This window comes from Sceloporus occidentalis, unplaced genomic scaffold, assembly GCF_023333645.1.
Source record: "Sceloporus occidentalis isolate IW3139 unplaced genomic scaffold, rSceOcc1.0.p SCAF_4, whole genome shotgun sequence".
Classification (NCBI taxonomy): Eukaryota; Metazoa; Chordata; class Lepidosauria; order Squamata; family Phrynosomatidae; genus Sceloporus; species Sceloporus occidentalis.
In genome coordinates, this window is record NW_028316984.1 from 80748039 (window position 1) to 80762765 (window position 14727).

Sequence of the window (14727 nt, forward strand, 5' to 3'; positions counted from 1 at the left end):
GCAGATTACCAAATGTCTCAAAACAGTAATATCAAGTTCCCACCCACCCTATTCTGCAATGAGGCTGCTGAAATGATGGGGCCAGGGGAACCAGGAGTGGCATTATCTGTGTGAAAGCTACACTAGCGCAGTCCTAGTGCACGCAAGCCAACATGGTGTAGTGATTTGGGTGCTGAACTCTGGGACCAGTGTTTGAATCCCTACTTGGCTATGGAAACCCACTGAGTGACTATAGAATCACACAAAGAGCTGGAAGAGACCACAAGGGCCATCCAGTCCAAACCCGATCTTTGACAAGTCAGATTCTGTCAGCCTTAGAAAAGGCCAAGGCCCCATGAACAAATCTTGTCAAGAAAACCCCATGATAGGGTCACCATAAGTCAGAAACCACTTGAAAGCACACAACAAGGAGTATAGAAATCAATCTCCAGGGTTTAATGTATGCTTAGAGCAGACTTGCACAACTTGTCAGTAGGTAGGGGCCAAAAGTAAAATAGGCTAAACTTCTTCAGGCCGCAGGTGGGTTTTAATTAAATATTAATTCATTGATTGATATTAGAATTAATTAATTGTTATCAACTAGAATTAATTAATTAATATTAATTAGAATTAATATCAATTCCATCCTCCTCCTCTGCTTGGACCTCCAGGAGAAAGCTGAGAGGTAGAGGAGCCTTCTCCTCCTCCGCCTAGACTTTTCCTCAGGACAGGAGTGATGGAGGAGCCTTGAGGGGCAAGTTTTTGCCTCTCTTCCTCCTCTGCTACCTGTCTTTCTCAGGAGAATGCTGGGCAGACAAAGAGCCTTGCAGGGTGAGCATTTGTTCCTCCTCCACCACCACCTGGTCTTTTCTTCAGGAGAAAGCTGAGCAGTGCAGGAGCCTTGTAGGACGAGCATTCACCCTACTTCCTTCCCCTTTGCATGGCCCTCTCCTCCGGAGGAGGCTGAGCAGTGGAGGAGGGTTGAAGTCATTCCACATTCTTGCAGGCCACCCAAAATCCTTTGGTGGGCCACATGTGGCCCTCAGGCAGTATGTTGTACAGGCCTGGCTTAGAGCCATCCAGATAGTTAATTGTACATTTATATCTACTACCCCAAGTTGCTGTTTTGCACTTGCATCAGTTTTGGGACCTACCTGAAGTTGGACCAGCAAAGCCCTACTGTGCTCTGTCATTTCTTTGTTCCCTCTTCTGCCTACTGTTGTTGTTAACTGCCTTCAAGTTGACCTCAACTCATGGCAACCCTGTAGATGAGATATCTCCAAGCCCCTCTGTATTTCACTGCTCTACTTAGATGTTGTAGATTCAGGCCTGTGGTTTCCTCAACTGAGCCTAGCCATCTGGGGTGTGGTCTTCCTCTCTTCCTATTTCCCTCCACCTTTCCTAACATTATTGTTTTTCATAATGAGTCATGTCTTCTCATGATGTGTGGCTGAAGTACAATAGCCCCAGTTTAATAATCTTGACTTCCAAGGAGAGTTCAAGCTTGATTTGTTCAAGGGCCCATTTTTTAGTCTGACTGTCCACAGTATCCTCAGCACTCTTCACCAGCACCACATCTTGAATGAGTTGATTTTCTTTTTCTCCCTACTACTGGCACATAATTTCACGCCTAAATATTTATCCCTTATAACCAACCCATTTCCCCTTCATATTGTTCTTTACTGCACTTATGTGCTCCCTCTTACCCTCCACTAGCAAGCGGGCTGTGGAACAGTCGTCCAGTGCGTCACAGGTGTACAGACCCTCATCTGCAGGCTCAACACAGTGGATGACCAGGGTTCGATAACAGTCCAAGTTACAGATCTCATACTTGGGGCCAGCAAAGATCTCTGTGTCACCACGAAACCAGCGTACACGCCCACGAGACTGTGAGACTGTGCATTCCAATGTGGCTTTGTGTCGTGCTAGTACAGTTTTGTCCCTCAGTGGCTTCACAATGCGAATGGGCAAAGCTGTGGAAGGAATACACCCCGAGACTCTGGCTGGGGTTAGCAACTCCTGATGGTTCACTGGTTACAGAGAGAACCCAAGATCACACACAGGTATACCTTACATCTTTCACCTTTAATCTTTCAGCATAGGTTTCTAACCTCCAGCATATCTATTACACCAGTCTTTCTCTCCTATATGTGTGTATATACACACATGCAAATACATGCAGAGAGGTTTGCCCATTAAACACATGACACTACAGTTCATCTTCCCTCATGCAAACAGGCACTTTGTCTAGGACCTGTCCTTTAAATTTAAACTGCTGTCTTTCCTATGCATGCACAGATGCATATATACCCACACACCATACACACACATGCTTTCCCACATTTGTTAACCCCAGCCAAATCTCACAGCCGGGAACCAAAGCAAACTGCAAAGCAACCTCCTTACCCTCCACTTCTAAGCGGGCTTCAGAAGTAGCTGCCTTGGCCACAAAACGGATCTGGCCTGCATCCTCAGGATGGACACAGCACAGAAGCAGGAAGTGCCGGGCTCCTGGTGAAGAAATACAGAAGAGATGCCAATATTCTTAAAGAGGCATATGGAAATTTGCCTCCAGTCTCCAGGAATGGGGGTAACTGGAAACAAAAACATATGGACTTGCTGTGCTGCTAAAATTAAGATAACTTATGGCCTATGTGTGTATACACATGTGTTTCCATATTTATCCAGACATAGATATTTATATTACAAAGAAACAGTTATTGCAGGGACCTGAACATCTTTTTGGTGAAGCAGAGCTTCTGTTGCAATTTCCCTTTGATTAAGCTACAATACTGAGATGCTGGTGGAAACCTTTTTTCCACTTCCATTTATTTTGTAGGCTGCAACTGTACAGATGATTAGCCAAAGGACAAAAGCCACCCTCCCTGGGCACAGTGTGACCTTTCAAAAGCAAAGCATCGCCTGCTCAGTCATCCCTATTAAATAAACAAGGGAAACAATTTAGACAAATGCCTCATTTATTACAGTGAGAAAAACGTACATTCTTAAATCTGGCATTTCAAATCAATGGAACAGGAGAGTAATATAAATTGGCATATTCATGCCCCAAACCAGTGATGTGCACAAATTAAGATATTATTTTCTTACACAAGCTGCCATTTAGTGAACCTTCCTCCCCCATAGTTTAAGAACTTTTGAAGACTTTAATCTACTGATCCTCAGGGGCCACTACCACTCTACCTGCACAAACTTTGATCCTGGGTAATCTAGGCAAATATAGGGACTCACTTCCCCCATCCACCCCATTTTAAGAATGAAGAGATTCACTTACCTTCCTGCCGTATTTTCACAGTGCTGGTAACTTTGATTCTCTCCCCATCCCGGAACCATTCCCCTTTCACCTCCTCGAGCGATACCTCACACATGAAAACAGCATTCTCATTCTCTCGTACTCGCACATCCTCCAGTTCTCGCAAAATCTGCACCTGCCGTTCTGCACAGGGGGAAAAAGAGGCCCATGGAATTGCTGCTGAGGATGTTTCTAATGGGTAGCGGGTCCACTGAGAACACTGAATCTCAACTTCTTCTTAGCTCGGATCACTTAGCACTCCCTCCAGTAATTGATGGAACAGACTCTCCCCATCTGAGCAAAATTAATCTTCTATGAAATCACTGGCCCTGGCTTAATGAGAAGGATATTTCATAGGATATTACTACACATGGCTTTTAAAACACAATTACAACGGTAAAGAAGTGGCACTGGCAATACTCATTGCACCAGGACACCTCTGACCCATAGCTTCCCTGTCCTTGACCCATCCCTTTTCATTGATGAAGGAGACTCATAAATGACCTGGCAATCACGCAAGTCCCCACATGCGAAGTGTCGCTCCTGGGGCAATTGTGCAATTGCCAATCATGTTGTGTCGTTGTCTCCTCCCCCTCACCATTTCAAAGCACACCGATTACCTTTATTTATTTTTTCTATTTATTTTCTTCTTCTTTTTAACCTCTCAGAGACTTCAGTTGCAGCAGCAGAGCTCCGGAATTGCGTGAAAAAATACCACCACCACCCCCAAAAACCTAAAGGCATGCTGGGTAGGGCATAAGGTAGGAAGGTGGGAGTAAGGGGGAGGTCAGGCAGAGAGCAAGTTGGAGACAGTAGCCCCGATCACATCACTGAAAGAGGTGCCAGTGATGGCTGCCTTGAAAGCGGTATGTTCCTATTTTATTTTTACTAGTGTGACTCCTGTGAGAATGGAGTTTGTGTGGGAAAGTCCTTAGATAATAGCTGAATTGGACTAACTTGTCCAGGTGCATGTGTATGTGCCTTCAAGTCACCTGCAGAGTTATGGTGACTGCATTAATTTTATAGGGTTTTCTTAGGCAAGGAATACTCCAGAGATGCTTTTGTCAGTTCCTTCCTCTAAAATATAGCCTACAGAATCTGGTATTCATTGGCAGTCTCCCATCCAAGTACTAACCATGATTTAGTTTCCAAGATCAGATGAGATCTGATGCCTTTAGGGTATTTAGGCCCTATTAACAAGTCCACCAGAAAAGCCCTGCTTGATCAGATCAAAAGTTCATCTACATCATCATTCTGCTTCCCACAGTGGCCACCTGGGTACTTCTGGGAAGCTCACAAGCAGGATACTAGGGCAGTGGCACTCTTTCTTACTGTTGCTCTCCAGCCACTGCCTCGGGATAGATAGTGATGCTCCATTTAATTATCATGGTCTGTGACTTGTTTCTAAAAGCATCTCCAGGAAGGATCAGAGGTAGCTGTTGTGGCTAGAAGCCATTGAATGTATAATTCTTTTTAAGCATTACCTAGACACCTCCTCGATGATTAAACAGTGAATCAATGCACAAGTAAATCTGATTGATTCTGTAGGTCTACTCTGGACTAACCATTGGATTTAGGGCAGTGATTACCATCTCTATCAGATACTGGGACTGAATTGTGTTAGAGATAAGTATGAGCCCTTAGTATCCTTTGCCGTCATTCACAATGGAATTTATTGAATGCAAAATCAAAGCAATTTACCCCGGCCAGGATACAGTCACTTACTGGATATAACTGAGAATTATCACACAAAAAATGCCACCGATGCCACTGGGCAACTGCATCCCAGCTGCATCCTGGTTCCCAGCACTCTTAACCCGCTGCATTTCAAAAATGGGAGCTTTGAGTGTTTGCAAATCAGCAGGCTGAGCATGGATGGCAGTCTGGATGCAGCCGGGATGCAGTTGCCTGGCGGCATTGGCAGCATTTTTTGTGCAATAATTCCCAATTGCATCCCGTAAGCGACTGTATCCCAGCAGGGGCAAGTCACTTTATTTTTGCTTGCAATAAATTCCAAAGTGAATCAAACAACCTAATACTACCCAGACATCTATTTTATCCTGGCTGAACTTCAGCATAATTGATGTGACCTCCTCCAAAGATGACTGGGCTTGCAGCTTGATGAAGTGAATTGAAATTTTGTCAAGAGAGGTGCCTCAACATAGAACTACAGTTCCCAATTTGAACCAATTTAATTCTCTCTGTGCGCGCGCGCGTGTGTGTGTGTGTGTGTGTGTGTGTGTGTGTGAGAGAGAGAGAGAGAGAGAGAGAGAGATGTGCCTCCAAGCTAACAACTTTCCTGGCAGAAGCTGCAGTGCTTAACATCTTAAATCATAAGTGTCAGGGCTCAGTTAGGCCTTGAAATTCAGTGAGTCCTTCTCTCTTATTGAAGATGTGTGGAGGAAGGGGACACAGATTGCCCTCTCTTGGTCTTAAGGGAGGAGGACAGTCTATACATGCCCATAGACTTTTCCACTTTTAAAGGTTTCTTATGGAATCAAAAGCAGCAGCTTCTGATCTTGAGCCTTCATTCAGATTAAACTTTGGGAATCTGAATGATATTTTTCCTCCTCCAGCCTTTCCTGCACAGCCTGAATTTATTGCAATTCCAGAAAGAATTATCACCAACACCCAAGTGAGTAATTTAGCTTCAAGATCAGGCCCCTATACTAAAAAGGGATATCCTCCTATATGTCAAAAACAATTTTGACAGGAGACTGTCCAATGTCTTCTTGAAAGGTTTTTAAGATTCCCCTCTTGGGCATGCTTTTCCGTTAGTGAAATGCTTTTACCGCTGCGAAGAGGGTTTTTTTTTTTCAAACAGCACTGAATGTTTATCCTAAACCTAGCTTCCTGTACAAGATGTACAAGCTTCAGAACAAGACTCTGACTCACCACCGTGTACTGCAGATGATCTCCAGCCTACCTCCAAGGCAGAAGAGGCAGCTATCTGGTAAGCAAGTGGGAGAGGGAAACTGAAGCATACACAAAGGCCAACAGATCTTCAAAGAATGAGAGGCCTGAGGTTCCTTTGTATAGTCCAAATCCTCACTCAAGCTCCCCCCATCCCATCTCTGCCTTCACATCCTGCCCAGGCCATTCATACCAAAAACTCGCAGTTTGGCAGAAGCATGGCAGTCACCAGCATCACATGTGTACTCGCCCGCATCTTCAAGGTTGCAGTGACTGAGCTGTAGGAGACGCCGGCGTCCCACTGAATACATGCGGCAAGTGGGCCCTGTCTGGATCTCCTTCCCATCCTGTGACAGCCCAGAATATAGAAAACAGAGTCTGGTTAAGAACTGAGGAAGGTAGGGAGATTGAGCCCTTCTTTACATATTTCTGAGGGCATGGTTGAGAACATATGGGTGGCTACACAAATCAGGAATATTGGTGCAATCTTGAACAAGTCATGCTCTTCTGAAGAAGAACCACTATTCTTAGAGTCAAATCAAGGAAAATTAAAGGAGGGGGCAGTGTTAGAAGTAGTCCTCTTACCTTGTACCACTTCACTTCAGCTAGAGGCCGGGATAGCTCACACTCAAAGGTGGCTGAGCCTGTCTCAGGAATGCCCATGTCCTGAGGAAGGCGCAACATTGTCACTGGAGGCTCTGCAGGGACAAAAGCAAAGATAAGTCAGGTACATAGCACAAAGGTGCATTAAACTGAAGATCAAAAACCTATCATTATCAAAATGCTATACTTAGCCAAGCCATGACAGTTTTCCTAGCTAGGCACATATAATCTGGGGAATACCCACCAGCCTCACTCTAACATCCACCCTCTTACTGCTATTAGCAGCTCTACACTTGACACAGTCCTGTAGCAGCTGCACTGAGTTGTAGACATGAATCCATAAGAAGAGCCTCACTAGGTTGGCAGAAAGGCCCATTTAGTCCAGTATCCTGTTTTCTTCGGTGAACAACCGGATGCCTCTTGGGAAACCCATAAACTGGACATGAGGTGTCCCCTGCTGTTGCTCTCCAGCGACAAGACTTCAGAGTGGACAATGACTCATGACTACCAGCCACTGATAGCCTTACCCCCCACAAATCTCTCTAATTCCCTTTCCAAGCTACCTAAGTTAATGGTAATCACCATATATTGTGGCAGCAAATTCATAAGGAACTCTGAAGTGTGTGAAGAAGCTTAGTATACCTACAGTGCTCTGTCCAGCTTGCTGTGTCAAGCAGTTCACAGGAGTAGCTGGTTGGGAGTGTTCTGGGACTAGTGTTTCAGTGGTCAAGACATGTGAAAAGGAGTCACCCGTCTCCTAAAACACAGTGCCCCAGAGAGTTGCAGCCAAGAAACTGTTTTTGCTTCTTGCAAAAAGAAGGATTCCAAACAATAGACCAGAGGACCTGACACGCCTGCACTGGGGCCAAGGCTGTTGTAACTGAGGACAGTTGCTGAAGACCCCAGACACAAGGGTCCAATGGGACATCAGTGCACATACTCAAAGCAGGGAACCAAAGCCATGGGTTTCCATCTCAGGTAGCTGCACACCCAGGTCTTTCTCCTAAGAGCTGTTCCAATAATCAAGTTTAATTGCATATCCTTCTTATTATCTCTTAGACCAATGGGGAAGAATTTGCTAGAGTTAACAACTAAATTTACTTCAATTTCCCAAAGAGCATTTAGCATAGCTGCCCCAAGATTGTGGAATAGTCTCCCGGAGGAGATCTGTCTTACCACCTCCCTGGAAACCTTCAGGAGGGTGGTTAAGACAGAGCTTTTCTGGCAAGCATATCCACCTGATCTTACGTGAAACACAGATCCACTCCATGTACAGGATGAGAGCATTCTGCCCCACCGTCACTTGTATTGCTAATTTTGTATTTTATGAACTTGTTTGTATTATTTGTATTTTAACTGTCATATTTTATACTATGCTGTAATGCCGCCTCGATCCACCTGGGAGAGGCGGGAAAATATAAATTATTACTATTGTTGTTGTTGTTGTTGTTGTTTTTGTTGTTATTGTTGTTGCTTCCCCTGGAATCCCACTTCTTCTGAATGGATTACACAGATATGTTTCTCCCAAGTCAGTACCTCGGACAGTAAGGCGGGCACTGGTCCGCACAGTGTCAGCAGTGAAGGCCACAGTCCCTGAGTCATCTTGCGTGAGTCCCAGCAGTGTCAGACTGTGTGTGCAACCCATGGCACTCACTCGGCACATGGAACCAGGCTTCACACGGATGCTATCCCGTGTCCAGATTCCAGATATGTTGGGATGGGATAGCTCCAGCTCAAACGTCACTGTCTCCTTTTCAAAAGTCTCCACATCTGATAGTGGTTTCTTCACCGTTACCCTACGGGCTGGAAGGGATGGGGGGAATCAATGAAAGTTTATTTTCCCCACCCCCATGAGATGGAATATCAGTTAGATAGGAGTAATAAGAGATGTAGCCTCTTCCCAAGGCAAAGGTTTTCAAGGAATATTCCTAGGACCATCCCCTCAAATAGCTCCTACTGGCACCAAAACTCATTCCTTACCTGTGTTATCCCAGCAAAATACACACACACTTAGGAGCACAACTGGTGTTGGTGCTTAACCTTTAATATCAGTAGTGTGCAAAGTTCCCTATTAAGAAGTGATTCTGACCCTTTATAAGAGAGCATGCAATTATAACTGAGACATCAGAAAGAAGGCAGAGCCTGGGCACCTACGTTCCACAATTAGCCTGGCTTGAGTGCGGTCATGCAGGCTCTCACATCGATAGATGCCTCGATCTGCCAGCTCAGTGCTGTAGATGGTGAGAGTCCGCTGGGGACCATGGGCCTCCATGAAGAATTTGGCATTCTGCTGGAGCAGGATGCCTTGCTTCATCCATTGTACCTCAGCACTCTCCAGGCTCAGTTCCACTTCAAAGCGCACATCTTGGCCCTCCTCAGCCACCAAGTCACGCAGTGTCTGCACAAACAGCACCTGAGCCTCTATGGGAAGTAATACCCAAAGGTTAGCCAACTGCAGACATATCTCCTGCTTAGATGCATTCAGAGTTCAGAAGAAAGGTGATGATATTCATCATGTCACATTAAACCAGGACACAAAGTACTTCCCCTCAATTTTTTAAAAATATGAAAGCATTTTATTGGAAATGGAAAGAGAAAATAGCATTTCAATTTCCTACATTGTCAACCCTTTCCTCTCACTGCCATGTCTGCCTTGCTGGAGTTTTTCTAATCTGTGGCAGGTGGAGATGGTTGCAAGCGGAGGAGGACATACAAGACAGTAACAAGAAAGGGAGGGAAAGAAGAGCAAGGCTTGCATGCAGAGATGCACAAGGCAGAGTGAGGTGAAGATAGATGAAAGAGGAAAGATGAAGGAGGAGTGGGATAGTTTTCTCTCATTTTCTCCCCTACCATCCTGCCCATCCACCCTTGCCCTTTTTTTGGCCAGCTCAGTTGGCTGAAGCTTGAGGGTTAACTGTGCAGTGTTCCCTCTGCTTTCAACGCATCAATTTTGTTGTTACTACTAAGGTGTAGCATTTTGTTTTCTACACTTATCATAGTTTTCTACATATTAAACTCTGTCTCCCTACCACCACCCCTTCTTCATACTGCAGTTCTGAAAGAAATGTATTGATTGTGGAAGGAAGGCTGAATCACTGTGCTTGTGGAATCAGTATGTAGAGAGATCTTGTAGGACCTTTGAAACTAACCAAAGAAAAGAAGTTGGCAGCATGTGTTTGGGGAAGCTAGACATTCTTTTAGGTGCTGTAGGAATCTCTTCAGAGTGTCACCATTTTTGTTATTGAGTTAATATCCATTGTTTGGTGACTGGAGTGCTAGATTCGAATTTATATCTTTTGCACCTACCTCTTTTGTTGCTATCATGCCACCAGAGAAATGTTTGGTTTGCTGTATCTTTCCTCTGGACATTTATTTTTAATCTCACTCATTCCTTTTCACAGAATAGTTGGGTGGGTGAGAAATAGAATCCTCACAAACTCATGCAGCATTTTCTCAAGGAGAAAGAGGAATAAAATCATGGATGGGATTTTTCACCTTCATTCTGACAAAGTTTTTAGTGTAGTAATGTGATGTAAATTTAAATGCCAACTCACAATGACCAGAATCCTCTGTTATGGTGTACCTTATGTAACTTTACATATACTTAACTACATTGCAGAGGTGTTAAGAAAACCTGTTAGTAAATTGTGAAGATATGTAACAGGACACCAGCATGAGTGTCTCAACGCACACTGGGCTCTACCAATGAGCATCAGCACTCCTTATCCTATGTCCTGATGCACAACAGGACTGATGCACATCGGTCTTATTGTGTCTCTGCCCCAATGTGCATCACTCACTTTTCTGACTCCCCTATGTGATAATGTAACAGCAGCCCTTTGCTGGATATGAACATTATGGAACTGCCTAATTCTATAAATACATTTACAAAGACATAAGTCCCCAATAGGATTCTGGCCAATTAATTTAAGTGTAACAAATGTCCTATTTTCAATGTAAACATAACAGAGTGGTATTTTTTCATTAACTTATGTATGTCAGGGTGCCCTATCTCTTGACTCCATGACTCTTGCCTGAGTGGTCTCACTTGATTTGTAAGTTCCTGCACCCTAAACATTTTGCCCAGGATTGGGCATGCTCAGCACATTACAACCACAGAAATCATCCCTGTGAGGATCTCTGCTTTCATTCTTCAAAACTGAAAGCTTAGAGCCTGTAGGCAAGAGCAGTCCACCACACAGTTGGAATGTTTCACATTCTGGTGGCCTGCCAATGATGCATTTTCTTCCCAAACTAAAAAGTTATATGATATCAGTTCTGGGTTTTTTTCAAGCTGGTTTTTCATGGGTTGGGGGGAGCTGTGGCAGCTGTAGATAGTAAAACTGCCACATTTTGGTGTAGTTTTGTGTGGCTTGGAAGATGTAGGGCCAAAAATTGATGGGAAAACAGGGATGTCTCCTGGAAGACTTGGGGAACAAAATGCAGCTCATGGGCTGACTTCCCCCATCCCTTCCATAGAGTTATGGAAGAAAAGTTTGAAACTGGATGTGTACTGCCTGACAAAACCTCAGAAGAGAAAGTGAGAGACTAAAAAGAACACTCAGTAGATTTTTTTTAAAAATGTATCCTTGGATGCCTTCAAGATTCAGGAAGCAACCTAAATGCAGACAATTGTTCTTAATCCTAAACTACTGAAATCAGGATTGTCAAGCAAAGAAAATACAGTCCTTGTATCAGCTGATTTTCTTCTTGAATTCTGAGGTAAACTCAGAGGGCCTGACTCCTACTTATCACCAATGTCACAAGACTATAAGACTCCCCCCAACCCATCCAAAGCCATATACCTGCTGTTGTCTTTCCTCTTACCTTGGACGCTGAGCCTAGCTGAACTCATTTGGCCTTCTGCATAGACAGTCACTATGCCAGTGTCACTCAGTCGACACTGCCTTATGGTGAGTGTATGACACAGCCCATTCCTGATTATAGTCAGCCGTTCACTGGGCACCACATCTTGGCCATTCAGCTGCCACTGCAGGACCACATCGTCTGGAGACACCACGACCTTGAAGGTGGCATCATCCCCCTCTAGCACTGTTAAGTTATGCAGCTCAGAAATTATCTCCACCAACCTGGGAACTGGGAGGAAAACAAGCTGAGAGTCAGGGAGTCAGCTGGGTCTGTTTTGGGAAACTCTGGCCGCAATAGGGGTATTCCAGCCTGAATCCCTTATAACATCTCTAAGGATTCAACTAAAGTGATGCTTAGGTGTTTTTAGTCAGAGGACGGTGACATCAAAGGAAGGAACACAGCAGCCTAGGAATCCACCTAAATTCTACTGACTCATGTCCCAGCCCTGACTGAAGATTCCCAACTCAGCTGGAGTTGCCAGGGATTTCACTTGGAACCTTTGGCATGCAGCACAGGTGCCCTTTCATGGAGTTATTACCTTTCCCCATAGGACTCACTCTGGACTGTAAGAATTGCCAAGGTGCGGTCATCCTTGCTTTCACATGAGTATTCGCCAGCATCCTCAGGCCCCACATGGCTCAAGGTCAATGAACGCTCCCGGCCCTCTGCTCGGATCTCCACATATTCATTGTCTTCCAGCTCCTTCCCATCCTTCAGCCACACAACATCACCCTTGGTTTTGCACAGCTCACACCAGAACAGCACTGTGTCTCCATGCAATGCCAACACATCTGAGAGGCCCCGAACAAACTTCACTGGCATCTCTGAGGAGAGAAAATAACAGTGCAACTGTAGTGAGCAGACAACAGACAGGGAGTAGCAGTCATCTAGAAAGCTTCATGAAATCCTAATTAACTCACAGTTTTGTCAGAATCTTAAGACCTACAGTATGCTTTCTTCCTAAATTGCCAGGTCTCATGACAATAGATACATGGTTGATAATTAGTGGGAAAGAGTTGCTCAAGGCTCAGAAGCCAAAAAGGGCTAAACATAACTTTTACTAAGATGGGAAAGAAAGACTTCTGCACTAGCACTTCACTCTCTCCCTCCTCAGGATCACTTATCCTTATGTACAAATTGCATTCAAAGTCCAACATCTTAAATCCTGCAAATACAGGAGGAAATTAAATGAACACATACAAATGTGCATTATTTATGCCAGATGCAGAATCCAAGCATAGGAAACTAGACTCCCTGCTTTAGATTCTTGGCAACAGCCAGGCTGAATCATTCCAAGTGACAGACCAAGCCAGAAATACCAGTTGCTGCAGCAAAGAACAGAGAATCTTGTGTGAATACAATAAGGCCAAAGAGTGATTTTAGTTTTCATATGCAAAGTACAAGCTGCTTTTAAAGAGAGTATAAAGAAGAACAACATAGGAAGCCTGCATATTTAAAGTTGACTTATACCAAGTCGAATTCTTGCACTCCAGTTGTCCCACCTAACAAACCTGTAACACAAGAGGTCTTTCCAATTCTGCAGCCTAGCAACCCTTTCACTCAAGATAGCAGAGAGCCTGATAGCAGTTGCCTTGCTTGGGAGCACACTGTTTCATCACTCGTTTGGTTCTTTCTGCTTTCACATCATGGTTTATTTAGCATGGTATGAACCAGGAGCTTTGGTTTGTCTGTCCCGTAACAAGTAAGAATCATAAATCAGGTTTTGTTCTAGGCTTATGACTATGACTTGCTGGTGGAGGTGGGAAACCTGAGTTCTTGGTTCACATAATTTTAAAGAGATCACATCCAGAAGATATGTTTAGCTGCTCCTACTTGCAACAGAAACATTCAGAAGGCATACACCAACTGTAATGTGTGAACCAGACCATTGTACAGATAGAATTTTCACTCCTATGTCTTATTCCCACTCTGACAGCTTTTAAGAAAGCACTTAAGACGGATCTCTTCTGTCAGGCCTTTCCAACTTAGTTACCCTCCCCAGATATAGAGATATTTTCCCCCTCATCTGCCCATTTCCCCCCGCCTATCTTTATGTCTATTTTTTTAATTGAATGTTTTTAACGTTTTTAATGCTATATCATCATTGTTTAATTCTGTTTTAATGTTGGGTATGGGGGGGTAGGTTTTTTTCTAATCTTACTGTAACTTGATGTGTTTTATTGTTTTAACATGCCCACATTCTCCGTGATTGGGCGGGCTAGAAATAAATCTATATTATTATTATATATTATTACAACATAATAAGCCATATTGTGGTGTTACAGCAGAAGATTCCACACTTGCCAAACCTCCCTCTTCAACCCAGCAACTTCATTCTGTTTTGAGCCTACTGACCACTCTTGTGGAGGTCTAAATACTCTAAAGGCACTGGACTGTCTGATCCTGGAAGCTTAACAGGATCAGCCCTGATATTTGTTGGTCACCAACAAATATCAGGTGCTGTAAGATATATTTCAGAGGAATGAACCACTTCTGAGTATTCCTTTGTCTAAGAAAATCCTATGAAATTCATGGGGTTGCCATAAGTTGTGTATAATTACAGCGCTCTAGAAATAAAGTTTAATAATAATAATAATAATAATAATAATAATAATAACAACAACATTAAGGTACATACACACATACAATCACACCTATATCCCTTTTGTTCAGTCCACCCCATAGTCTAGTGAAGTGTGATTCATCTCAGATTGAATCACCTCCAATGCATTCCTGAGTGCACACCTCTTTGGTTGTTGCTCTGTACCTTCAAGTCATTTCTTACTTATGACGACCCTAAAGCAAATATACCATGAGGTCTTCTTAGCAAGATTTGTTCAGACAAGGATTACCATTGCCTTCCTGTGTGGCTGAGAGGGTGTGATTTGCCCAGTGCTTGCCCAGTTTCCATAGCTGAGTGGGGATTCAGACCCTGGTCTCCCAGTGCCCTAGTCCAACACTCAGACCACTACACCTCTTACACTTTCTTTTATTGGGCCAGTTCAAAAGCACAAAATACATCATGCATGCTTTCAAAGCTTCACTGGCAAAGA

At 43.9% G+C, this 14727-nt stretch overlaps 1 protein-coding gene across 5 annotated transcripts in view; it reads right to left on the bottom strand.

Annotated features, from left to right (window-relative positions):
• Positions 1 to 14727, bottom strand: part of LOC149314090 (obscurin-like protein 1) — a 72430-nt gene that overhangs the window by 1003 nt on the left and 56700 nt on the right. For 2 of the 5 annotated variants that reach the window (XM_089520490.1, XM_089520488.1), the window contains 9 exons: positions 12232 to 12498; positions 11633 to 11902; positions 8960 to 9226; positions 8342 to 8608; positions 6788 to 6900; positions 6396 to 6549; positions 3272 to 3433; positions 2386 to 2490; positions 1686 to 2009 (listed from right to left, as the gene is read on the bottom strand). In XM_089520490.1, the coding sequence (XP_089376616.1) occupies positions 1686 to 2009; positions 2386 to 2490; positions 3272 to 3433; positions 6396 to 6549; positions 6788 to 6900; positions 8342 to 8608; positions 8960 to 9226; positions 11633 to 11902; positions 12232 to 12498 (1929 nt within the window). The remainder of the gene's footprint in view (positions 1 to 1685; positions 2010 to 2385; positions 2491 to 3271; positions 3434 to 6395; positions 6550 to 6787; positions 6901 to 8341; positions 8609 to 8959; positions 9227 to 11632; positions 11903 to 12231; positions 12499 to 14727) is intronic. The other 3 variants (XM_089520493.1, XM_089520492.1, XM_089520489.1) reach the window with 2 other exon arrangements.